Source organism: Canis aureus, chromosome 12 (assembly GCF_053574225.1).
Source record: "Canis aureus isolate CA01 chromosome 12, VMU_Caureus_v.1.0, whole genome shotgun sequence".
Taxonomy (NCBI): domain Eukaryota; kingdom Metazoa; phylum Chordata; class Mammalia; order Carnivora; family Canidae; genus Canis; species Canis aureus.
The window spans coordinates 9,290,830-9,316,498 of NC_135622.1; the positions used below are offsets into that span (position 1 = coordinate 9,290,830).

The 25,669-nt window shown below is 41.2% G+C and overlaps 1 protein-coding gene across 4 annotated transcripts in view; it reads left to right on the forward strand.

The window, feature by feature from the left end:
- The window catches only part of SPAG17 (sperm associated antigen 17), a 219,259-nt gene that overhangs the window by 46,792 nt on the left and 146,798 nt on the right, over positions 1 to 25,669 (forward strand). For 3 of the 4 annotated variants that reach the window (XM_077842670.1, XM_077842669.1, XM_077842672.1), the window contains one exon: positions 18,311 to 18,442. The exons of the other annotated variant lie outside the window; for it this stretch is intronic. In XM_077842670.1, the coding sequence (XP_077698796.1) occupies positions 18,311 to 18,442 (132 nt within the window). The remainder of the gene's footprint in view (positions 1 to 18,310; positions 18,443 to 25,669) is intronic. 4 annotated transcript variants of the gene reach the window in all.

Sequence of the window (25,669 nt, forward strand, 5' to 3'; positions counted from 1 at the left end):
TCAGAGATAAAAGCTAGACCCTTGTGGGGGAGGGGGGTTGGCCTTTGTACACGGAGAGTAGGGGCAGAAGTCAGCAAAGTCCAACACTTCGGGTAACAGTGCAGTCACCGTCACCAGAAGCAATTTCTGTGTACCCATGAGTGTGTTTGTTGGAACTCAACTTCTTCCACATTCATTCAGTCAGGCAGCTGGCCTTTTTTGAATCAACGTTATATGGAAGATGACATTTTCTCATACTGGCAATGCTCCTCACTGGGACCCTTAAGGGAGATGAGAGTAATAACAAAAATTCACATTTGGAAAATGCCTTTTGGGGTACAAAATACTTTGACACCCAATATCAAATCTGATCCCAACCACAGCCTCATACCTCTTACTAATCTCAGGTGGCAAATGGGGAAGAGTCTCAAGGATGTTAAGTGATCTGTGCCACCGCCAGCAGCTGACAATGGCAGAGCCCAGTGTTTGAAACCAGACGTTCTGACTCCAGAAGGTTCACTTTGTTACCTACAGTCAAGGAGCTGATGGCTAGGTTTAGCCCACTTCGTGATTCACCTAAGCAAAAGAGCAAGCTCCAGGAGTTTTTTCTAGTGATATTACTGAGGAAATGTTTTCCCTCGTCTCCAAGTTTCTACAAGAACTGTGCCAGACTTGGGCTTCTGCAGGCACACATTCGGCTTCAGGAATCTGAGTTAGGTTTTATCACTCACTCACATCGTTCCCCAGGCAACAAGCATCCCCCACTTAGAGTACTGACCACTTTGCACAAAGTTGTAAAATGCAACCGTAAGACGAATTAGATAGGGAAAATAAAAACATGAATAGGTGGAAATTAACTTAGGATTTTCCCTAGAAGCCCCTGGGATTTAAGAATATTTTGAGAATAGATGGAAAGTGGGATAGAATCGGATCAGGCATTATGAAGTGACTGTGAAATCTAGGATTTTGACCCTGGCTCCATAACAGGATACACATGGCCTTATTTCTTTACGGTTTTGTACTAACCCTGGCTCATCCCTTTTTCATCATTACAACACTCAATTCACTTTATCCTCCATTGGTAAGTGCAAAGTGCATGGAGTTGAATAGAATTATGTAAAGTTTAGACTTAGGTGTTTCCATTTATCAGCCAAATAACCCTGTTCAGATGCCATCTCTTGCATGAAATCTTTGTGGATTCTCCCAGGCAAAATTCGTCTTGCTACATTATATTGCGGTTGTTTGTTTGTATGTGCCTCCCCCTACTTGGTAGTGAACAGCGCGAGCATTAGAAACCATGTGTTATTCATCACTAAAACCCCAGTGCTCTAGGCTAGCAATCCTAAGCTATTGTGATCGCATATCCCATCAGTTTAAAAAAAATTTGAACATGTATCCCGTGTACCTTGTATGTGTATGTATACAGAGAGAGAGACAGACAGAGAGATGTCTAAGAAAACATACATATTACAAACACATTAAACATCCTCAAAAATAAAAATTCAAAAAGAAGAAATCAAAACGAATTTAATCAGGAGTTTGAATATTTTCCCCCCTCTCAACAGATAGTCTTGTACATGGCCACAGGTACATTTGGAGACCAAAGCCCACTGATCTTAGAGCATTGGCAGGACACAATGAAAGTATGTGGAATGGGTACATGAATGAATGAACACAGCCTATTGCACACAATCTCTTTGGCACATGAAGTACTATTCAGAATACCCTTTTCTCAATTAGCAACTTAGCGCCATTTGCTTTCCCAGTCTTTGAGCATTCTGGCTTGGTGAGACAAGGTCTGGTTGGGTGGTAGCCCACAGTCACCCATGGCAGGGTCCCCTTTTACAAGGCACAGCCTGCATAATGTTTGTGAAGGTCTGTGTGATTTGCGTGCTGATTCTTTCATTCAGCACACGCTTTATTGGTTGTTTACCACATACCAATGACAAAGTTTATTCCAGCTTTCGACCTGGAAAACAGATATAAAAATAAGCAATTCTATCATTATATCATAACAAAGAAGTTTTAAAAGGTGCAGTGAGTGCAAGAACAATGCCTAAACCTTCCTAACATTTTGAGGGAAAGGCTTTAGGAAAAAAGCTTGAAAGCTGAATGGGGGCTTTACAAAGTAATGAAGGAATGGAAATTCTAGGCAAAGGAATCGGTTCATTCAAGATCATGCAGACCTAAGATGGCATGACCAAGCAACTATAAATGAAGTGGAAGGAGCAGCCAGGAGTGAGACCAGATAGGTAGGTCTGCATGATCTTGAATGAGCCGATTCCTTTGCCTAGTCTATATAGCAGTAGGGAAGCAGTACTGGAAATAAGAGGTACCTGTAGAATATTCTATCATTCAGAGACGTATGCTTCCTTTTAAAAATGGGAATGATATTATAAATGCTTTATATCTATATATATGTCACATATTATGACATTAGCCTTTTTCTAAATCCATATTCAGTGTCTATATAATAGAAAGCACATCTCAATTCAATAATTCACTTAACCACTCCTCCTTTTGCTAAATTTAGACTGTTTACCAATAGTTATGACCCTGATCGTTTCCTTATGAAAAGTTTCAAGAAATGGAATAACTGAGTCAAAATATATAAATCTTTTTAAAGCTCTTGACACATATTGTCAAAATGCATTCGAGACAATGTGTGCCAATTTACATTCCTTCTAACAGTTCCAATTTAACCACACCCTCTTCCACGCTGTATTTTTTATCTTAGTCAATTTGGTAAGCAGAAGTTGTAAGGTTGAGCATTTAATCACATTTTTATCAGCTATATTTTGTGAGTATGGAATTCATTAAAGTGAAATGATTATGTAATCCCATTTTTTAGATCTCTTCTGATAATGGGAGAGGACCCTCTATTGTCTAAATTCGGAATGGGGGATATTTGCTTTAAGTGATTTCCAAACAGATTTTAGGTGCCGTGAGGGATGAAAGGGAGAAGCCACCACACAAGCCCTGTACACAGGATGCCCCGCAGAAGGGCACCTATGCAAGACTGCTCATAAAGGCATGGGAGGGTCCTCAACAGAAAATGAGACTGAGGGCCTGGGCAGTAAGACCCAGGGAGAATGAACTCAGGTGAGAAGTCTGGGAAGAGTTGATCGAGGAGGTTCTTCGGTGTGAGCCAAACCGATTTCCATCCTCTTCTTGTCTCATGTCCAGTGGTGCTCATGAGATACCTCAAGCCTCAAAATCACCTGGAGAGTTCATTAAAAATATCAATTCCAGATCCAAGCCTTAGTCATGGGGATCAGGGGTGTCTCCAGGCTAGTCCAGGAATATACCTTCTATACTAGCACCCAGGCACTTCTGAACCTGCACTTGGAGAAATGCAGCCTCCCTCGTGACCATATGCTGCCCACAGTGCCAGGAAACAGGCCATCCTCCTCCATGAGGCGCACTCCATCTTAGTCTGGATGCTCTTCGCCATGTACCTAGAACTGGACAATGGCTCCATTTACCCTTACTACTCCTTACCTTCTCCACTGCTCAGTGGTTCATTCATTCTTTCTTTCATTTTGAGCCCTTGTGCCAGCTCTGTTCTGGGAGCTGGAGGGACAGAGGAACATGCCATCAAAAGGCCCTGTCTTTGTAAATACCCAAAGGTCAAAATATCCAAAGAAAAATCTGTTGAGTTTTGCTGAAGTAACCAATCCAAGAAGGGCTAGAAAATGTTCAAGCTTTGCTCATTTCCTTGTTCTTCAAGGCAAGTGGTGCTGTCCGCCTGCCCATAGCTTTGTCTATAGCTTCTGGGCAAATTAGAATACCTTTGGTAAACATAGATGCCTCTAGCACCAGGAGCAGATGATAGTCAAAACTGGAGGGGAAAGGTAGAGAATGTGAACTCTGAGATACACGTTCAAGTATTTTGAAGTTTGTTGTGGATTATCAAGACCTCTAATAAAGCCTGGCGGTCTTTTGCTCTATATGAGCAGTCACTGAAGATAAAATGCCAAGACTCATAAGAAGACCTCTATACATCTGATCATGTCTCTCACCTTCTTAAAACTCTCTGTGTCCCATTACTTTCAGGATAAAACCCAAATTCCTAAAAAACTAAAAGTCCAAATTCCTTTAATATGTCATTCAAGCCCCTGGTGTCCTAACTACTGGTGGCCCCTCCAATGTCCCTCAGTTCCCCCACTCCTGTTCCCCACCCCTCTACCACTTCTGTCCTCCAGTCACCCATACCAAATCCCCAGCCACATTCTAGTTTCCTGAATATGCCTATTTCTGGCCTCAGTCCATTTGCAGGAGATCCCACTTTTCCTCCCATCACCCACCACCTAGCCTCAATCACAGTCACTCCCACTGATCCTTCAAGACTCACTCAGGAGTGACACCTGCAGGTAAACTTTGCTGCCTCTCCCAGTTTGGAGGAGGCGCTGCTACGCCTTGCTCACCTCCATCACTGGGTAGGACACAGGATACCATAAGACAGGCTCTTTGCACACTGTAGCCAGCCTCCCCATCTTGACAGCTCATTATGAGCAGAGGCTGTAGCTTTTGTCTCTAGATCTCTAGTTTGGGGACTGTAGTGGGTGCTCTGTAAAATGTCAGATGAATGAATGACAAAATAGGTCCCTACAATGTGAGCCAAGTTACTTCATGACTGAGAATGGCTCCATCTCAACAGTTGGATGGTGAGAAAAGGGACATCACCAGGATTGCACCCCAGAGCAATCTGTCTCCAGAACAAGTCTCTCTGAGGAAGGTTAAACAGCATTGACAGTGCATCCTCCAGAAGGTCCCAGTTAACTCAGATTTGATCCAGTCTCGTTGGGTAAATCATGACGGTAGGGCATCCAGGTGTTGGTGATATTATCAAGTGTTATAAAACAGTTCACAATGGCCATCTGATTTAATTGGTTTTATGTTTATTATGTTCTGGGCTTTGAATTAAGATCAGTGGGGAAGACATAGATAAAACTGATGCCCTTACAGGAAGGGGGAATAAGAGATAATATAAATAAAGTATGTATTATATTAGATGGTAATAAATGCTCTACAGGAAAAGAAGCACAGAGCATTAGGAGTGTGGGCAGTAGAGAGCAGGTGTCTAATTTAAATATGGTGGTTAAAAAAATTAAAAAATAATAAATAAATAAATAAATAAATAAATAAATAAATAAATAAATAAATAAATAAATATGGTGGTTAGAGAGGGTAAAAGTGAGAAGGAAACATCTGAATAAAACCTGAGGGAGGTGATGGGGTTATGTGAATATCTAAGGAAGATTCTCCCAAGTAGGAGAAATAGTCTGTGCGAGGAGGCTCTGATGCATGTTTGGTGAATACCCTAGAAGACAGTGTACTGGAAAAGAGTGCTAGAAAAGGAAAACAACACGAAGGGATTCAGATCGTGGAGGAATTGGTCTGGAGCTACTGAGAGGATTTGGAGCAAAACCTTCACCAGGCAGTAGGAGTGTGCGGTTCAGAGTCAGAGCCTAAGGAACAGAAATCTTTACGGAGTGCCTAAACTGGTGGTCTGGCTCATAACTCCTTGGTGTTGCATTTCAGACTCTGCTGGAGTTCACTGGAGAAAATACTAGCCAGTTCTAGAAGTTTAGAAGCAGATATCACACTGGTTAGAAGGTGCCACCATTTACCACCAGTGCCCATGGGCAAGTCACTACATCTCAGAGCCCCGTAAATATTTGTTGTTAGGTTACTGGGTCCTGACTCTGAGATTAATAATCATGTCAAATGATACTGACAAAGGGGAGAATCAATACCCTTGCTGTCTCAGATAGACTGACTCAGAATTTGGTGAATATGAGGCTCTGAGAAGACCATCAGTTGATGAGCTGGATGAGGAAAAGCAGACCAAAGGAGAAAGCCAGACTCATGACACCCTAAAACTGTATCAGACAGTCTCAGGATGGCTTGCCTTGAACTTGCTTTTTCAGGGTGACCAACCATCCAGGGGCTTTTAGTTTTAGCTCTGAAAGTATCACACGCTGAGGAACCCCTCTGTTGGCCATCCTCATGTTAGTATATAAATGACCTTTGTCCGAGTTCTTAAACTCCAGGGTATCTAGGAATCTCTAGAATTAAAATTTCAAACTCTCAGGTCCTCACTTCCAGAGGTTGATTTGGTAGTTTTAGGGGTTAGATCCTAGGCCATCTGTATCTTTAATGAGGATCCCAGGGATTCTGAGGCAGGTGGTCTGCAGAGCACACCAGTGAAATACCTGTGGGGAACAATGTGACACCAATCTGCTCATCAAGGACTCTGCCAGTGGCCAGCCAGGATATAACCTATATCCTATATGCCTCCTCTCTAACTAATAAGTCAAGGAAATGAGGAAGGGAAGGGGCAACTGAAAAAGAAGCCCTCTCTGTGGGACAGGTTTGGGATACGTTAGAAGCTAGGGGGAAACACCAGCCCTAAAAAACACCATCCGAAATCAGGCTAGAGAAACACTACAACTTTTCCCATAATGGTGGAGGAACAAAGTACACCAGAGGGAAAAAGCAGAGAGTGCTGATACATTGAATACATTCTTCACCCAGCAGGACATTAGCAGAAATCCCACTGCGGGGTATCTTCTGAAATGGGCAACTCAGTGACTCTGTATTAAAAAATAACATTAATATAATTGAGGCAATAACAGAGTTAGCCAGGGACTCTAGTGTGAACCTGATAGCATGTGGGTTCTGTACTCGAGCATGAAAGGCCACAAAAGAAACCAGGTATGAACAGTGGCTCTTAACCTTATGAATGTCCAAATCACGGGAGAGCTGTGGCTTCCGTAGGTCTGAGGTGGTCCTTGTCCCAATAAGTTCCTGGGTGATGCTGATGCTGCTTATCTGGGAAACACACCTTGATTATGTCTGGGTTTTTTTTTGTGTGTGTGTTGTTAATGTTGTCGTTTTAAGATCCCTTTAATTTGAAAGTATGAATCTCACCATATGGGTATCAGCTTAGTCACCTTATTTCTACCTTCTAACTTGAGAAAATCAAACCAAAACTGGCTTAAACCAAAGGGAATGTACTGGCTTATATGACTAGAATCCTAGGCAAGCTCAGGGTAAGCACGGTCCATGGCTCCAGCCCCACTTCCTCAGTGCTCTCACCCTTCCTTTATCCGTAATGTGGCTGAGGAAGGGAACCTGTGGCAGCAACCATGTTCTTTACATCTTTTCCCAAAGTTCTGTCATGACAGGCCCAGAATACCACTCCTCACATCCCACTGGCCTGACCTAGATCATGCACTCATCCTGAACCAATCTTGGTTCAGGGGGCAGGGGGCAGGGGCTAGTATCACTTCGAGTGCAAACAGGTCCACCCAAAGAGCTGGGGTTGCTCTGAGGCCCATGAGCCAAATAGGAGAGGGGCAAATGCCTGAAAAGTCAGATTCTCCTAGAAGAAAGCAAGGATTATGGGTGGGCCCCCAGTCCCTCCCAGCCCCTCTAGTCTGGGAGGTGAATTGTGGTATCCACACCAAATGGCAAATGATGCATCTAACATTCTGGTGTCTGGGTGCAGGAAGTCCAGGGAGCAGCCATATTCAGACAGCTAGGTGTCAATGCCTAGTAGGGTCTCAGGTGCAGGACTGAGGCAGGATTTTGGGAGAATGACTTAGAATTTAAGGAGGTGGAGGCTGGGAAATGGAGGTGGTTGCCAGCCTGAGTTTCTAAGTTTCTAACATATGAACTCAGGCCCTGGGACAAGACATAGAGAGAGCCATAGGGAAGGTAAGTGTCTACCTTTACCCTCTTGGAGTTCTTTTTAGCTGGGCCTGACAAGTAGATTGTCAGTTGTACAGATTAACAGGAGAGAAAGCATCACACACATTGACACAAGTTTTATGTGACAAGGGAGCCTTCATAAGGAAATAAAGACCCTCAGAAAAATGACAAAACCTACAAGCCTATATATTAGATTGGATAAAGAGGCAATGTGGAAAAGCAGGTAAACTCCTGTGGGGAGTTTGAACAAGGCCTGATTGTATAGAATTCTCTGTCTCAACTTCTCATCCTTGATTATGACACAGTTTAATTTCCTCTGGTGTAGGGAGGGCATCTTTCACATGGAAGCTTTTATCTTCTGTTTTCATTAAGGAAAGGGGAGATCAGAAGGCCGTTCTTGCACCTGCTGTTTTTTAAGTGCTCTTAGCTCAAAATAATCCTTATGCCAAAGTGGTATATTTTGGGGTGATGTAATCTGCTCCCCTTCAAAGCCATTAGGACCAAGAATTCTGAATCCCCACAAGGTGTCAGGAAAAAAAAAAAAAAAAAGGCAGCTCAGCCATTTACAGTGGAGGAACCAGTTAGAGCTAAACCAGTGTCAAGAGCATTTAAACATAAAGTCTTGGTCTAAGAAGCCCGTCAGGGATGCCTGTGTGGCTCAGTCAGTTAGCATCCAACTCTTGGTTTTGGCTCAGGGTCATGAGATGGAGCCCCATGTCAGGCTCCATGCTTGGTGTGTAGTCTGCTTGAGATTCTCTCTCCTTTTCCCTCTGCCCTTTTCCCAGCTCTCTCTTTCTCTTCCCCTCTCTCTCTCTCCCTCTAAAATAAATAAAATCCTTAAAAAAGAAAGAAAGAAAGAAAGAAAGAAAGAAAGAAAGAAAGAAAGAAAAGAAGTCCTCATCCCTCCAGCCAAGATGAGGACTGAGAAGAGCTGAGGGACTAGATGGGAGCCCAGGAGCTCCAGCTAAGGGGTGAAAAGCCCAATAGTAAGGCCGAAGAATATGGTGATGGGGAGTAGGAGTGAAACAATATCATCTGCTTCAAATTCCATCTCTACGACTTACTTGATGTGTGATTACTGTGCCTCACTTTCTTTACAATAAAATGGAGTGATAAGAGTGCCCACCCAGAAGGAAAGGTGAGGATTAAATGAGTTAGAATACCTGATGTGCAGTCCTTAGATTAAAATAAAAAATAGTGCAGCTATTGGAACAACGCTTGCCCTGTATGCAGTGTGTGCTATGTAACCATCTGTGCATTACTCAGACTGAGAACCTACTTACAATCTATTCCTACAGCTTTGTTTTTTTTAAACATTTTTTTAATTTTTATTTATTTATGATAGTCACACAGAGAGAGAGAGAGAGGCAGAGACACAGGCAGAGGGAGAAGCAGGCTCCATGCACCAGGAGCCCGACGTGGGATTCGATCCTGGGTCTCCAGGATTGCGCCCTGGGCCAAAGGCAGGCGCCAAACCGCTGCGCCACCCAGGGATCCCTCCTACAGCTTTGTAATTGAGGCTAAAATTTTTTAAAAATGATAACTCAGATGTGAGCATCCTCACACTGATTGAATGAGCAAACACACTATATGTCTACATCCCTACATATTCTATGAGGGGATTTAGAGAGATGAGTTAGGTAAGGATAAGGATCTGACCTATGAGCACCTAGAGGAGACAAGTCCTGGATGCCAATAATTCCTGTACAAGACAGCTAACCCACCGAGGAAAGACAAAAAAACATTGTAGGATTTTTCAGTTGTAGCTTTCATTTCAAGCTGTAGGAACCAAGGATGACTTCAGAGGGGTGGGAGCATTTAGGGACTAGGAAAAGATCCTGATGGACAAAAAAAAAAAAAAAAAAAAAAGATTGCCACCATTATGGACCATGTGTTACTAATACACACCTAAAGCTAAGGCATATCTGAACTTTCTATATCATTCTCCCATATTTTATCACATGCAGCTTCATGTGCCTTTAGGTGTTTTGTAAAAATGCAAAAACCAAAACGTTCCTTAATAAAAAGAGGGAAGCTTTGCATTATACTTCTTTGGAAGATTAATCCCAACAAACGTTTCTAAAATAGAGTCCTGTGCTTTTTGACATGTGTGTTATTAGATGTTTGAAATGCACATCTCCTTTGGGACATCCATCACATTTCAAATGCTACATGCCTGTGAAAGCATAGATCTGTTCCACCTTCTGTGTATTTGTTATTGCTGCTCCTGAAACTTCCTTACAGCCCCAAAGAAGTCTTAATCCCTGTCAAATGTTATTATGTTACCGACTTTTATGTAGTCTTGAAAGGAGTTGTTTATTTAGTTTCAGTGACTTCTTGTTACTGCCAAATATTATTTCATTTCAGCACAGATGTAAGGGGTCCAATGACTGGAATTATTTTACAACCCTGACATTGTCGAGAGATGGATACCAGTTTAATTATGGACAGCTGAAAATGATCTGGGAGTCACCTGCTATGGATATTTATCATCATTATGAACTTCTCACCAAGCTGTGGTCTGAGCACCTTCATAACGTTCCATTTGCATTAGACAGGCAGTGTGATCCACACAGAGCCTACCTATTCCGTCACCTTTAAACCTATGTATGGACAGCTTAATATTGCTCGATTATTTTTCTTTTCCTCTGCTCCAAGTGAGAAAATATGTTTCAGGCATTCCCATTCTTTCCCTTTCCTCTCTTTCTGTCTCTCTCCACCACCTCCTCTCCTTGCAACCCTTACCCTTCCAGCTGTTTTTCCAATTATGTCTCATTGGAAATTATTCATTACTTAAAGAATGTGAATTGGGTAGACCAGACATGTAGAGGATCAAGTAATGCAGGGACTGCAATATAGCTGGGCACTCAGCAACAGCAGAAGGAATGGAGGAGGGAGGGGAATGGAGGGAGCAAGAAACAGGGGGCAGTGGGACTGCAGAACGCTCTTCATATGATTCCTCTAGCCCACATTTTAGGAGAAATTAAGAACAGCAACCTTCCTCCTTCTCTCCCGTCTGCCACTACATGCTGGGCCATAACAAATCATGTTGTCACACCTCTCTTTATCTCTACTTTCCCTAAATGGATCTTGATTTGTTTTCATCGAAGCAGAGAAATGATTAAATGAAAAGAGAAGCCAGGTTATCACCAGCTGATAATAAATTTCAGTCACTGTCTGCCCCCTAAATGTGCTTCACCCCATTCTTATTCTTTTTCCCAACCTGGGCATAAAGCCTTCAAAAATTCCTTTTTTTTTCCCTGGAGATGAGCATAATCACAGTAAGAGCTGATTTTATTTATTTATTTATTTATTTATTTATTTATTTATTTATTTATTTTGTTTAAGAGCTGATTTATTTTTAAGAGCTGAGGGTTTTCCGTGTGTGTGTTATTTACCATGCTTTGCTGTTTTATGCGTTATTTCATTCAATTCCAGTTGGATTCTATTTCTATAAATCAGTGGTTCTCAACCAAGGACAGTTTTGTTGAACTTAGCGATGTCCGGAGAGACCACTGGTTGTCATGGCTGGGTAGAAGGCAGGGTTACCCGAAAACATCCTGCAAGGCACCAGAAAACCTCCCACGATAAAGACTTATTTGGCTCCAAGTGTCAGTCGTGCCACTATTGAGAAACCCTGCCCTAGATTAAAAAGCTGAGGTTAAAGGGGATTCAGTGACTTGCCCAGGGCCACCCAGTGGTATCTGAGAAGCCCGGAATGCACACACAGCCTGGGCTTTCTCATTATGCTGCACATAAGTTATGATAACTTCAGCAGCTGGTTCCTCAGCCCTTTTAGCACAGGAGCTAAAATTCCCAATAGGAATTTTTTCAAACAATCCCAATAGGATTGTTTCATGTGAGGGCACCTCCAAATAAGTGGGCCTTTTTAGTCACCTGCAAATCCTCTGCTCAATCCTTTCCATCAGAGATGCAGAATCAGGCCCAAGTAAACACTGGAAGTTTTGTAAAACACACACACACACACACACACACTGCAAACAGGCACACACATGCTCGCTCACACTCTAGGGCAATATTTCCTCTGACGTTTTAATGTGATAAGCAGATATAACAAAAAAGATTAAAGCAGGATGCAGAAGCAAATAATGATGCTCCCCTAAGCAGTAGATTTTGAAGATGGCACCTACAGTAACATGGTCAACTTTGATGAATAAATTATACTTATTTAATCTGAAGTGTTTAATGATAAACACAATACCTTGTGTAACGTAGGATAATTAGATAGAAATGGAAAATAGTCCACAGTATTTCTTTTTAAAGTGCCAAAGTGTTAGTATTTTCCTTTCTTACTGATTCTTTTAATCTCCACTATCTCAGTTTTGACACTGTTTTTAGATACACAGTATCTTAATAATCCTTATCATCCCTACAGCAGCTGTGCACATAAACACACATAATCTTGTGCACACATGCACACAGACACGTGTGTGCACAGACACATGTGTGCTCACACACACACACACACACACACACACACACACAGACTAGTCCCAGGGTCTCATTCCTGGAGCAGTTTCATTTGTCTTTAATTCTACTTCCTGGTAACTAGCTGCCACCTTACTCTTTTTCTGCCCCAACCACGCATTCAGTCACCCTCTCTGATGCTCCTCCAACCCTGATGGGAGGGAGATTTCCAATTTCCCTTCAGATTCTTTCCTCTGTGAGACCCAGTCCTGGAATCTAACAGCAGCTCCAAGCAGTGAAACCCGAGGGCGGGTGCCTGGGAAACCTGTCAAGGCCTCAGTGCTGCTGCCACTCCAGGCCCCCCAGCAGAGCACCAGGAATACAGAAACCACATTTACCTTGCAGCCAGCCTGAGGCACTGCAAGCTTTCCAGTCAGCGGGAACAGCCACTTCCCACCCTAAATTCTAAACAGCCACACCTATTACTTATTGTTTGCAATTATTTCACACTTTCTAGTCCCTTTCATCCTGTAACTAAGGGATAAAATCATAAAATACAACACATTCCCTGGTATGAATGAACTTCATTGAAAGTGCGTTGCCAAGTGAAAGCTTTTCTATTTTAGCAGCAAGAGGGATTTGGAAAGCAGAAGGGCATCAGGTACTTAGAAGGAGGAGGAATACAGTAGAAAAGGGTAATACAAAGAAGGCAGAAGCAAACTAGATCTTTCCCATTTTTGCCCCATGGCAGCCCTAATCATCCTCACCTTACCAGGGCCAGCTTCCGGAGTGGCCAGAAACAAATACCTTAGAGTCAAATACCTGGGAGTCATAGATTTCCATTACCTTTCTACCCTGAGCAGCATGTAAATCTGAGCACACCACTATTATTTACTAAATGTGTTGAAGCATTTGCCTACATGAATAAAATTTGCAAAGATGGTGCCAGATAGGCTATCTTTCCTTTCAGTTGTGGGGTAAAATAAAGGGACAGAATGATGAGATGATTAAAGAAACATAATTTTAAATGAGATACTATTTCCCCCCACCTTTTGCTATCACACAGACCTGTTCTGACCAAAAACAGTAGCCACTAGCTACATGTGGCTATTTAAATTTTAATTTTAATCACCTAAAAAATAAAATAAAAATTCAGTTCCCCAGTCAGACTAGCAATATTCAAATGTTCAATAACCACACATGGCTGGTGGCTACTACACTATACAACGCACAGAATATTTCCATCATCATAGAAAGATCTATCAGCATTGGTCTCAACAAAGATAGAAAGGCTACAGAATACTCAGTATTAATGAGGGGTTGAGGAAACACATCCCTTCACAGAGTGGTGAAGGGAATAAGAATGCTATGAACTTTTCAAATGTCATTTTGGAAGGAGCCATAAATATTTAAAATACACATGCACTTTAATAGAAGAAAAAATCTGAAATTGCCAAAATGTCCGTCATTAGGAAACTGGTAAAATAAATGCCCAAATGTCCATAAAATAGGAGACTATGAATATAATTTAAGAATACATAGGTAAGCAATACATGTCAGCACAGAAAGCTGTCCCAGAACTTTGTATGTAAAAATGCTAGCCATTTGACCATGCAAAAGCATGATCCTAATTCTATTAAAACATATACGATATATATATGTATGTTTATTTATGTATAGGAAATTACAAAGGATACACAAGGATTTCCTTCTGGAAAGAGAGAGAATGGTGGAGCAGGTTGAGGAAGCATTTTCTTTTCATCGTATATCCTTCTGGTACTGTTTGGACTTTTTACAGTGATGATGAGCAATTGCACATAATCAGTTATATATAAAGGAAATGAGCTACTCGAAACAATGTGACACCAAAGGAATGAAAGAATACATACATACCTACAAGACTTAGATCTCCTCTGTGTCAAAAACCTGTTTGCTCAGTCCTGTGCTAGTTGGACTGAGTCAGGGTAATGGGTTTTGCCTCCTGTTCACCAGGGTCTTCACATATCCAAACCAATCCTAAGTCATTGACTCAAGGATAATAGGTATAATATGGAGTCATACCCTGAGCATTATTTCTGCTGCTGTAACAAACATCATGGACCCCCAAGGAGGGCCCTGAAACATAAAGGTTTTTTTTTTGTTTTTTTTTTTTAGGAGAACTGGTGGCCACTTGGACTTTCTGGAGGGATGTCTTCCCTCTGCCTATTCCTGTCCCATCACCCCACCCTCCTCTACCCCTCACAACCACACTTTTCCCTCCCCTCCACTACCTTCTTCTGTGGCCTGCTGCAGGCAGGAGAAATGCACATCCAAAACCTTTACCCTTCCTCAGAACTCACCTGCATAGAGCATGATGACCAAGTTAGGCAATGATTCAAGCTGCTCCATATGCCTCCTTGTAAACTCAACAGGGAACCAGGCAACAGACCTCATGGAGTCGTGTCTGTCATCTATCTATCTACCCATCATCTGTCGCATATGCATGTATGTTTGCATGTGTACCTGTCTACACACTTGGACACATGCATACATTTGGACTCCTTGGGAATCTGTGCAGCAGTCCTGTCGTCCAGGCAGATGCTGTGCTTACTGCTAACATGGGAGGAAGCAGAGAGAGGAGGGTGGGAAGAGGGGAAGGGAGGGCACTAGTGTCTGTGGGTGGGCCTGATCCCCAGGCAAGGAAAGAATTTGGCTCATTTGATATATTTTTGTTGGATCAGCTCATTAGTAAATATGACATAAATCTTTGAGCCCAGTCAGTGATAAAGATGGAAATGTTTTTATTTCTTAATATGTTCAGAATCACGAATTTTCTAACAGATAAAGGGCACCTACCCTCAAAATAAGATCTTCACAGTTGGGAAAATGCAGTTGTGTCTTATTTCCTCAGCCACACTCCCAAGCTAAGTTTCCTCTTACACCAGTCTTTTCCAGAACCAAACACCTCTGTTAGGTTGGCCTGGACTTCCCCCCCAGCCCTGGCAGGCCCCAAGGCCTGGCCTGAATAGGTCCAGGAGACACATACAGGCCTCACCTGTCAACAGTTTTACTCCATTTTAATGAGTCTCATTTGCCCATACTTGTTTTTAAGTTTCTGGCTCATGCCAGGTTCACTGATTTGGTATTTTGGCTTCATGAGTACTCAGGTTTTAACACACTTAGGACTGTTTTTCTGCCTCATTCCAGAAGCTCCAGTTTTTGTCTGATTATTCCCCAACCCCGACCAGTTCATTGTTCCCATTTTCTCTTGTATCCCTTATCGTCCCAATGCCTACCACCCTTGCCAGCCTGTCTCCTCAGACAGGCACATCAGCTAGATACCGGATGAGTAGGCTTTACAATGATGGAAGGTTGAAGGTTTGATTATTATGTTAATTACTTCAGGTGCAGTGAGGAAGGACAGTCTCTCTGGAATGTTCTGTGAAGAGTTGCATCTCCCTTTAAAAAATGCAGCTTTTTCTTCTTCCCTCAAAGACTCATCCTGGAACAAAGGCCCTCTAAGGACTTGTTTTTCATCTAAGACCAAACCACTGACTCTCAAGGGGGTAGAATTGTGAATTATGGAGTGTGAAAAGAAAGACTTTTCGGTAGAAATTAATTTGTAAACATCTTTCTTTCTCTGCGTCTCCTGGGGGTGACCCACACACCATAAACATTTTCAGTCTCAGATTTTGAGTTCAGCAGAGACTTTCACTTTTGTTAATTGTCCCAAGGATTCACACCGTCGTAGTCGTTCCCTTTTGCGGGAAGCACACAGGGAAAATGGCACGTGCAGGAGTCAAGTATCCCTGAGCAGCCCTGGAGAAGGGCAGGCATGCCTGGTTTCTGCCCCTGCCCATGGTGTCACATGCACTGCTGTGCCTTGTTGGCACAGAGCCTGCCTCTGCATGGGCTACCCCAGGGCTGTTCAGGGAGGAGACGGCATCCATCAGGCCCTGCTCAATGCCGCCTTGCCCTGCCACTTCTCTTACTCACTGTGTGTCCGTGCATCAGAAGAACACAGGTACCCAGCAATTCGAGTGACACTTCTCATCACTAACCTCCCCATTTGTAAGATACCACTGTTATGTTGATGCCAGGCCAGATTTCTGTTTTAAAACCCCCTCTGTACAGTTTCAGATAGACCAGAAATAACTTTTATGGCCTGCAAAATACCTTTCTCTCAGGACATTTTGTTGTGTACTTTGAATACATTTTAACACAGTGAGGTAACATTCATAGACTCACAGAGACATGGGATTAGAAAGCAGTTCCAGAGACATCCCATCCATCACCATGACGCCAGGCAGGCTTCACCCAAACCATCCCAGACATAGGTAAACATCCTGTGTTCACAGGTCATCAGAGAAAGAGACTCCATACCACTCTTGGGTAACCTAGTCCAGTGTTGACTTCCCTTCAACGCTGTCATTATATTTGTATTACTGGGAAACGCCCCATACTAGACTGCTGTGACTTTTTTAAAACCCAAACTTGTATATTTTGAACCAGATGTCACAAAACAGCCTGATTGTCAGCACACTGTTTAACTGCTATTGAAAAATGTCATTTCCAACCAAACACGTCTACCCTTGGGGTTGGGCCCAATTGGATAGTTTTCATTTTACAGTAAACGGTGTGACCGGCTGTCCACTTCTCTCCCGAATCTGGTCATCATTAAATGGTGAGGCTCTGCAGGTGTACCCTTAGGCTTTCCTGCTCCCAGAAATCACAGCCATCAGGCCCCTTTCCCTAAATCATGGTAGCAGGAGCAGAGCTGCCATAAAAGGCAGAGCACTCTGTTCCGTGAGGGGTGTTTGCTTAGACACACACACCGCTTTCTGACACTTGGTTTGTTCCTCTGGTCTCAGAAACAGCAGCTCTGAAGGAGCCCTTTCCCCGGCCCTTCCCCTTCTGCGATGCAATAGGGTCTCTGAGAGGTCCCGTTTCATTTTGGCAGAGAATAATCCACAGGGCCTTCCGCAGTGAGAAGCAAAATAGCCATCTCCCCTTCTTTCCGCTATTTCCTTTGGCAAAGGGGAAAGTCATCAGGAACCGGATCGGTCGGGAAAGCCCTGACCAAGGGCCGGTGTGAACCTCAGACAAGACGCAGCTCGAGGAGATGCGGGGCGCGCAGTCATTGTCTGAGGCAGAGTCTCAAATTGACACCATATGCGCCGGGAGGAGTAATTGCTCCAAGGGGGGAGAAAAGCAACATGTCAGAACATTTTAGCAACACCTAATTCATCTCGGGGTTATAAATAAATCGTAATGCCTTGCCTAAAAACAAAAGTCGAAAAATACTTTGACCAGATTACTTTTGTGACAGTGCTTCCGGCAGAGGTGAACTTTATTAGGGAGACAACACAAGTAAAGAGAAACACGTAACAACCTTTTATGGCATATTTTACATGATTTTATTTTTTTGCAGTAAATAAAGTGGTTATAGGGCTCCAAGGAAAAGGGCCCAGATGTTAGAGAGTTGTGTGAAATTTAGGGGAAACAAGCTGTAAAAAGCGCAGTCATAAAACAGGCTGTCAGTGCCACACATCTGGACAATACAGCTGTATGTTCCTAGCGGCTGTCGTCACCCAAAGAAAACTCAATAACCTCATTTCACCCCAATTAGGCTGCATACCAACAGGATCAACATTAAATTGCGAGGGGGTGGGGGGGGGGAAACGTTCCTATGGCGCCTCTGTGTCAAGCAGTTTTTATCTTGCATTTGAATTTGGTCACCAAGAAATAAAAGATCGCTCACCTAGGTATTTCCATTATTATAAAACCCTATTTAATTTATAATGTGGTAATAAGTCAAAGTTTGACAGTTTAGACTATTGCCTACGCCACACAATAGACTTTCTGTAGCACGAAACTGACCCATCAGTCACGCCAAAGGGAGCCTGGCGTATCTTTGCTCTGCCCCTTTGCTGGCAGCCTGAGTCCAGCACCACTGCAGCAAGCACTCGCTGCCTCGCTGGGAAAACAAGTTCCTTCTCAAACAACCCAATTTCTACAAAGTAGAAGATAAATGCTCCTCTCTATGGCAGTGTGGCATTTTCCTCTCTTTGGGGCCAGCAGTGAGGCACCTTCGCAACAAGACAAATATCACAAAACCAAAATACCATTTCATCTTTTCATCACCGCCAGACTGATCCAACAGTCATAAAACGCCACTTTCCCTATTAACTGTGTTTCTTCGTAGGTGATAATGGCAGCAAAGGCAATTATGGACAGCGGAGAGAAATTAACCCTACCACTGATAGGGAAACTCTTGAAATTTCAGCTTCTCCAGATTAAAATCAAGGACCAGCAGCGACGGGAAAATGAAAAGAAGGTACTGTATGGTGGTGGGTCTTCTAAAGAGAACGCGGAGCACTTCCTCCCATCATAAACCTTCCACTAAGTGTTACCTGGCACGCTCAGCAAAAGGCCCACCATAGATCCTTTGGAGGAATTCTGCTTTCTCAAAGGCCGGACCTATTAAAAATAAATTCCCACGTGCAGAAATAGAACAACAGTCAGAGCATGTGCCTGAGGTTTTTTTTCATAGTAGTCTATTTATATGCTAGTAGCAAAGAATGGAATCAAGGAGAGACACAGTCAGGCGAAGTAAATGTAATGTGAAAAAACCTGCAAAGTCAGGCTCTAACTATTTAAAATATTTTATCTGATATTCAGTAGGAGTTGCTATTAAACTAGCAGGCTACATCTGTACCTTCATAATAATCTGAATATTTCAGCAGCAATCCATCACCTCTACTCCCATATCGTACGCCTGATTATTTCTTCACATGTAGACTTTTCATTTGCCGATAGAAATCAATCTGTGTGTCTTCCAAAGATTCATATTTTCATCTGGAAAAAAAAAAACAGTGTAAAATACCTTTAGCAGAATGATGCCAGGTTCAAATCCATTTGTTATTATCATCACTCGAAATAAGAGAGGTTTTTCTTATTTTCCCAATCATGCTGAAACGTTTTTGGAAAGCCAAATGCTTCTGTACGTACATATGTAACATGTGTGTGTCTGTGTATGTGTGTGTGTACACATGTATGTATGAAGTGAATTTACGTGTAAGCTGTTTCCTTATGCCCCAAAGTAAAAGAGGCAAAAATCAGTTCGTTGAAGAAGAGAAAAGGGAAAATGTTCCAGTAATATCTTCCTCACCTTCGCACAACCCTCAAATCGAGGTTTCCTTTTGAGTTGGACTCTTGACAGGATAATTGTAGGACAAAATAATAATGCCACCTTATATTTGCAGTAGAGGACTTTATGTTTTTCAAAGAGATTCCCCACGTAGCATCTTATTAGGGTGGCATGTATTGTTCCCGGGAAAATTCTACTCATACGAACACAAATGATGGTCTAGTTTTCCAACTATCGAAGCTCTTTTCATCATATGCCGGAGATTTGTACCTTAAGAAATACTCGGGGACATTAAGACTTGGCAGAAGAAAAATTGGAAAATGTGAAACTAGTATAGAAATATCTTTTCTTGCCTTTTAAAATTCCGATGTCACATGGGAATCTGAATTACAAAAAGTAGACTGTGAGTCCTGTGAAAATCTCTTCTCCTTCTGTTTGCTCTGTGCTTTCCCACTCCACCTACAAATATACATGCCACAGAGTATCAGTTTACTTGTTTGCCACCTATTTTAAGTCAGCGATTGTTTATAATTGGAGTAAGTTTTAGATTTCAGTTCACAAATGTTAAGTTCCAGTACATGGAATATGCTGGCAGCTCAGGAGAAATTTTTAAAGCTAGCGACAATATAAAAATATTTCTGCAGTGATTTTGCTCGGCATTTCTTTGAAATGTGAACTATAATAATACAGGTATGAGATTCTGAAGATATGGAAATAATCCTAGTTTATTTTTTGAAAATTTAAAAGTCCAAAGGAATTGGGGCTTGAATTTTAGGGGTGTGTGTAAGTGTGTGTGTACCCACACATATATATACATGTAATAGATGCCTAAGAGAGCTCTGAGCAATCAGGAGCCAACAATTATATAGTCTGATTCAATGTCTTCCTTAGATTGGGTTCCCAAAACACCAGCCCCAAATCTCTCAGTTGCAGCCATACGAGTAAGTGCTAAATAAATTGATGAAAACTGATTGGAAGGGAGTACTCTCCAGAAAACACTCTTGGTAAAGGCAGGATGAAGAGAGTTGTTGGAGGGATGATATAATCTCTGTTCATTTCAACAACACCACCCAACCAGTCAGTTAGAACAATTGAGGTTAATGCTTGTCAGCCGGTGAGTTTGGCAGAAAGTAAAACAAGTACAAAGTATGAAAAACTGACCTGTGCTGTGGATTAGAAAATGTGAAAAAAAGAAAAGAGGACTTGACCCAGTTTCTTCCTCTTTCCTGAACCCAGAATGGGATCCTGAGATTCCTACAAGGGGAGTGACTATCTCTTCAGCTTTTTAACAGCAACCTGACATGTATGGAGATGTTTCCTTTCAAAATGCTAATTATGTTGCTTACAACCTTGCATCCCGAATTGTGTTTTGTACCTCTTATGTTGAATTTTCAGAGTTGTATTTTTTAAAAATGAATGCTTAAAAATTATCCATAGCAGGTAATTACCCAAAATACTGGGCAGAAGATGTGGACAAAATTAACTAATATTTTTAGGTCCCTGTCCTTTACCCCCGGTGAAACAAATAGATCATTATATAAACATACAATCCTGTTTTAATCAACCAAAATTCTTCTTAAAAATAAGTGGTGAAAAAAAAATAAGTGGTGAAAAACAAAAGTAAGTGGTGAATAATATAGTTCCAATTACCAAGTACAGTAAAAATCTCATCATTTTAGATTCCATTGATTTTAATAATCTGTAGCACTTTAGTGTAGTCTATGCTTACCATTTCATTTGTTTTGTCCATGAAGAACGTTTGCTGGCTAATTAACATTATAAAAAATAATATGGGAGAAGATATTTTTTTAGAGGAATAGTTTCGAAGGCTTTAGCACATGAATTTCTGAAAGGCAAATGCCTGCCTCTAATTGCAATTAAATTGAAAAACTTTTAAATCTCTGACCAATTTGGGAACTCCTTGTTGGTTACCTCCAAATATATGTATCATGAAGGAAACATATTATATTGCAATAAATATACTTTAGAATTTCAGAAATTCTGAATAACTCTCTGATAAGGTTGATCCCAAATTAAGATTTTGTTATATCTTAAAATCTGAATGCAAGTGTGTTTTCTTTAGAAATGACTTTTCCTTGCACATATTATTATCTCAACATTTACTCTGCATTTTTAGTTCTATCATTGTCGATCTGTTGTTAATTATTATTATTTTTTTAGATTTTATGTATTTATTCATGAGATGTCTTAGTATAATGCCAGAGAGTCAATACGGACTATTTATTCTGTCCATGCCCGGAGCCTGATGTGGGACTCGATCCCGGGTCTCCAGGATCACGCCCTGGGCTGAAGGCGGCGCTAAACCGCTGAGCCACCAGGGCTGCCCTGTTGTTAATTATTAACTTAAATATTTATTGAAACAAGTATTTAGAGAAACGACATACCTGGCACACATATTTTCATAATGTTCATTATAATTTTAAAATAAATTATTAGTTTCTATTCTGATCCATTTTTGATGTAATCATTATCTGAATATTACAGCATTGTTCACATTTTTACTTCTGGTTCACTTCAAATTCCGTGTTGATTATAAACATTTATTTAAAACCAAAACACTTTACTGTGTATATATTTAAAATACATTGAGAATTCAGCTAAAAGGAAACAATCATCCAAAAAAGATCAAAAATGGCTATAATACAAAAAAATAACCATTTCAATAATCAGCCAAACTAAATCTAGTCTTCCTGTGCCCCTGAGTACACAGAAAATTTGCATAGGTTTTAGGAAGAGATCCAGATATATTCTCCCTTGCTTTTAATTTGTGAATTCAAATAACCAGTCCATATTTTCTTGGCTATTTTAAGCCTATCTTTTATGTAAAAGCAGAACAGTTCTGTCTCTTTCTGGCTTATATATTTAGTATGTGTTGCTTTATTTTCCAAAACATTAGAATTGGAGAGAAGGAAATCTGCAGTCAGAACTAGGCTGAATCGGTAAACTTTTCTTCAAACAACCCCAAGTTAAAAGCACCTAAATGTGATAAGGCATCATGATGAAGCCACAAACAGCACAGAGCCTGCTCCACAGGAGGGAGGAAGAAAAATTAGGGTAACTTTCACAGACGTTTTACAGCTTACTTCAGTTGAAACCCCAAAATACTGGAAACGAGCCAATGTAATGCCATTTGTGTGTGTGTTTTGTTTTAAAAGAAAGGCCATAGGGACATACCAGGAAATTACAGGCTGGTTAGTTTTGATTCAGTTGTGGTTAAAATCTTCAAAAACTATTTTAAGAAATCAAACAGAGGAAGAGCAGGAACTCAGTTTAGAGGGACCCGTGTGGTTTCAGGAAAGGAATAACTTGCCTCACTAACTAGCTGGAATTCTTTGAAGCTGGATTATCAAAATGAGGATACTACCAACAAAACCATTGGATCTAAAGAGCTACAAAATTCAGCGATTCAGGGTAAATAATAAATGACTCCCTGGCTAACTGATCTGTAGAACAGAAGCATTTTCCTAATTGGGATGCTTTTAGTTAATGAGAATTTTTACGGACTTTAGGAAACAAATGTAAAGAAACACACATATTTAAAATAGAGTGGCATTTTTAAATACAAATAGCTATGGTTACAACAGCTAAGGATAATATTTTTTGCTACCGTATTGACTCTCTGACATTATACTAAGATCTTTACACATGTTAGATCATTTAATCTTTTAAATGACTTTATGAGGTACAGAGTATTTTTCTTGATTTGCAGATGGGGAAACTAAAGGTGTAAAAAGTTAAGTAACTTTCCCAAGGTTATATAGCTACTCAGAGGTGTAGCTGGGAATCAGATCCAAAATTGTCAGACACTAAAGATCATGTTCCTAGCCACTGTACAGACGCTTTCTGAATGTGCCTCAATAATTATGCAGAATGGCACTCTTGGCTCGCAATCAATAGAGTGCTTGCCCAGAGATGTTTCTCTGTAGGAGTCATGGTTGAGCTCAGTAATCTACCATCAGCCATCTGGTCCCCCTAATTACACTGCATACAACATCCTGAGGTAAAGTGTGGGGACAAGTCAAGGAAAGGAACAAAGCTTTCCAAAGAAGAGTCCACAGAGCTAAGCAACCACCAGTTCCCAGGGGAATTCTGGCTTCATTTCTGGTCCTGTCCTCCTGCCCAGAAATCACCAGGTCTTTGGGGATATCTCTCTCTTAGAACTAGACTTCTCTGAGATTATTCTGAACATCCTCACCCCTCTCCCCGACCTTCTGGATGTTGAGGTAAAACAACACTGGCTGATGCACTGCTAAAGCCTCTGAATCACATAGAATCCTGCAGGAGACAGACATCAGATAGACATCAGACCCACCTCACCATCACCAACCACAGTCAAGGCCACATTGTGATTCTGTGGATTAGGAATGGCACCTGGAGATGGCAATATGGCACCCCTGGATGTTCTGCAGGGTTCTGAAGATTGCATCATTTGGTCAAGTGAACCCACAATATTCCTAGACTTACGTTTTCTACACAAAAGCAGCTGTCTAGAAGAGCAAGCTCCTAACTCAACCCCATGCATTGTATTTTCTGTTCGGCAGGGAAGCAGGGAGGAGAGCAGAAGGGACAGAATAAATAGAAAATATAGAAAAGGAAAAACAACATGTTCATAATGCCACAATGCTATTACAATTAGTGTTAACATTCTGATATCTTTGCTTCTTTCTGTGAACTTCTTACATAATCCCTGTAAATTAAAATATATCCTGATTTTACTCATTACCTCAGCATCCACATCTATCATTATTATTGGTTGTAGGATATTCTATGACTACCATAATTGTCTTAACCATTCCTCTATTGTTAAACATTCAGTTATTTCCATATTGTTTTTACAACAAGCGATGTTGTGATCAACACCTAGTATAGAATTCTTTATATTTTGGATCATTTCCTTAGCACTGGTTTATAGAAATGGATTAATGGGGCCTCAAAATGTTCCCATAACCTGTGTTTTCAAAGTAGGTTCTAGAAGCATTTAGACCCAGGTTCTTCATTAACCGCAGCCCCACCCCCACCCCAGTCAAATGAACTTGGAAACCACTGTGTATTATGTATGACTCTTAGAGATTTAACAGCACATTAGCTTATTAAAGATGGAGGAGTTTCACCAAAATAAATCTGTTTAATATTGTTTGATCTGCTGTCTCTCAAACGTTTTTGATGCATGCATTTCTTTCAGCCTATCTATTGTCCTTTTATCATGGGACCAATAGATCACTTGTGACTCAGAGTGATCTCCTGAAAGAGACCTACAGTAGCATTCAGAAGACAGACCTAGTTTCTCACAAGCCACATAATAATGGAGTAACTTGAACATGTTCTCTTATCTAAATCCTTAATAATATGACTGTGGGAATATTATGAAAGAACATATGTGAAATTACAAAGTACTACATAACTAGGTGGATGTGCTGTTATCTTTAAGAATAAGATGAAGTAGAGCTGTTAGCCAACAGTTCCATTGACTTTTACTATTTGCCTCCCTTTTATTGTGATAACAAACACCTGTCAAGATTTTTGAAGGCATTTGAATTTTGACATCAAGAGCCAGTTAGAAAATAAAATACAATCTAAAATATTTTGAAGTGTCCGATAACTAGGCTGCCCTATTAGAGAGAGGGAGAATTTTGTAATTTTCCCTTTGAAAGAGTGAGAATAACAAGACTGAGGATTCTAGGCAAGTGTCACTTGATCCTCAATTAAGTATGTGACATGCTAATACTTCATTTGGTTGTGACTAAAACGAGAGCCCCACATCTGCTATATAGTTTGACTGTGTAAGAAATTTCTGTGCCTATCCACAGCCTTCTCACAGTAGGGGGCATCCAGATGCTTTTTGTATACACCGTATTTTAAAGAAAATGTACTCTGTAACGAACTTGACTCTGCCTTCATATGCTGGGAAACATACCTTCCCCAAACATGGTGGAAAGAGAAGTCTTTTGCATATATCTCTCCTAAATTTTTGTCTTGAATTGGCAAGATCCCTCTAAGTTAAGATGACTATAGAATGGGAACATACATGCTGCACTACCCAGAAGCAAGAAAAGCCAGAAGAAAAGTTGGTGTGAACAACTTTTAGCTTATGATCTAGGAAGGGGTCAACTTTGGTGAGTGCTCTGCTAATCTGGTTCACTCCCGGCAACCTCCCATTTCCAAATCTCAAGACATAGAGCTCATAGGGGGGAAGAGCTTATTCAGGATACAAGAGAAGAGAGGGAAGGGAAGAAGACAGGAGGTGATTTTGCTACGATTAGGGCTTGATAGAAAAGGCTGTTTCACTTTTTGGCTAAAGTAGGATTCTAGCGGCCAAGCACTCATTCCTTGTCAAGAACCACAGGGACAGAGAGGACTGTCCTGGTCCAGCTCAAGTATGGAGGGTTGGAGGCA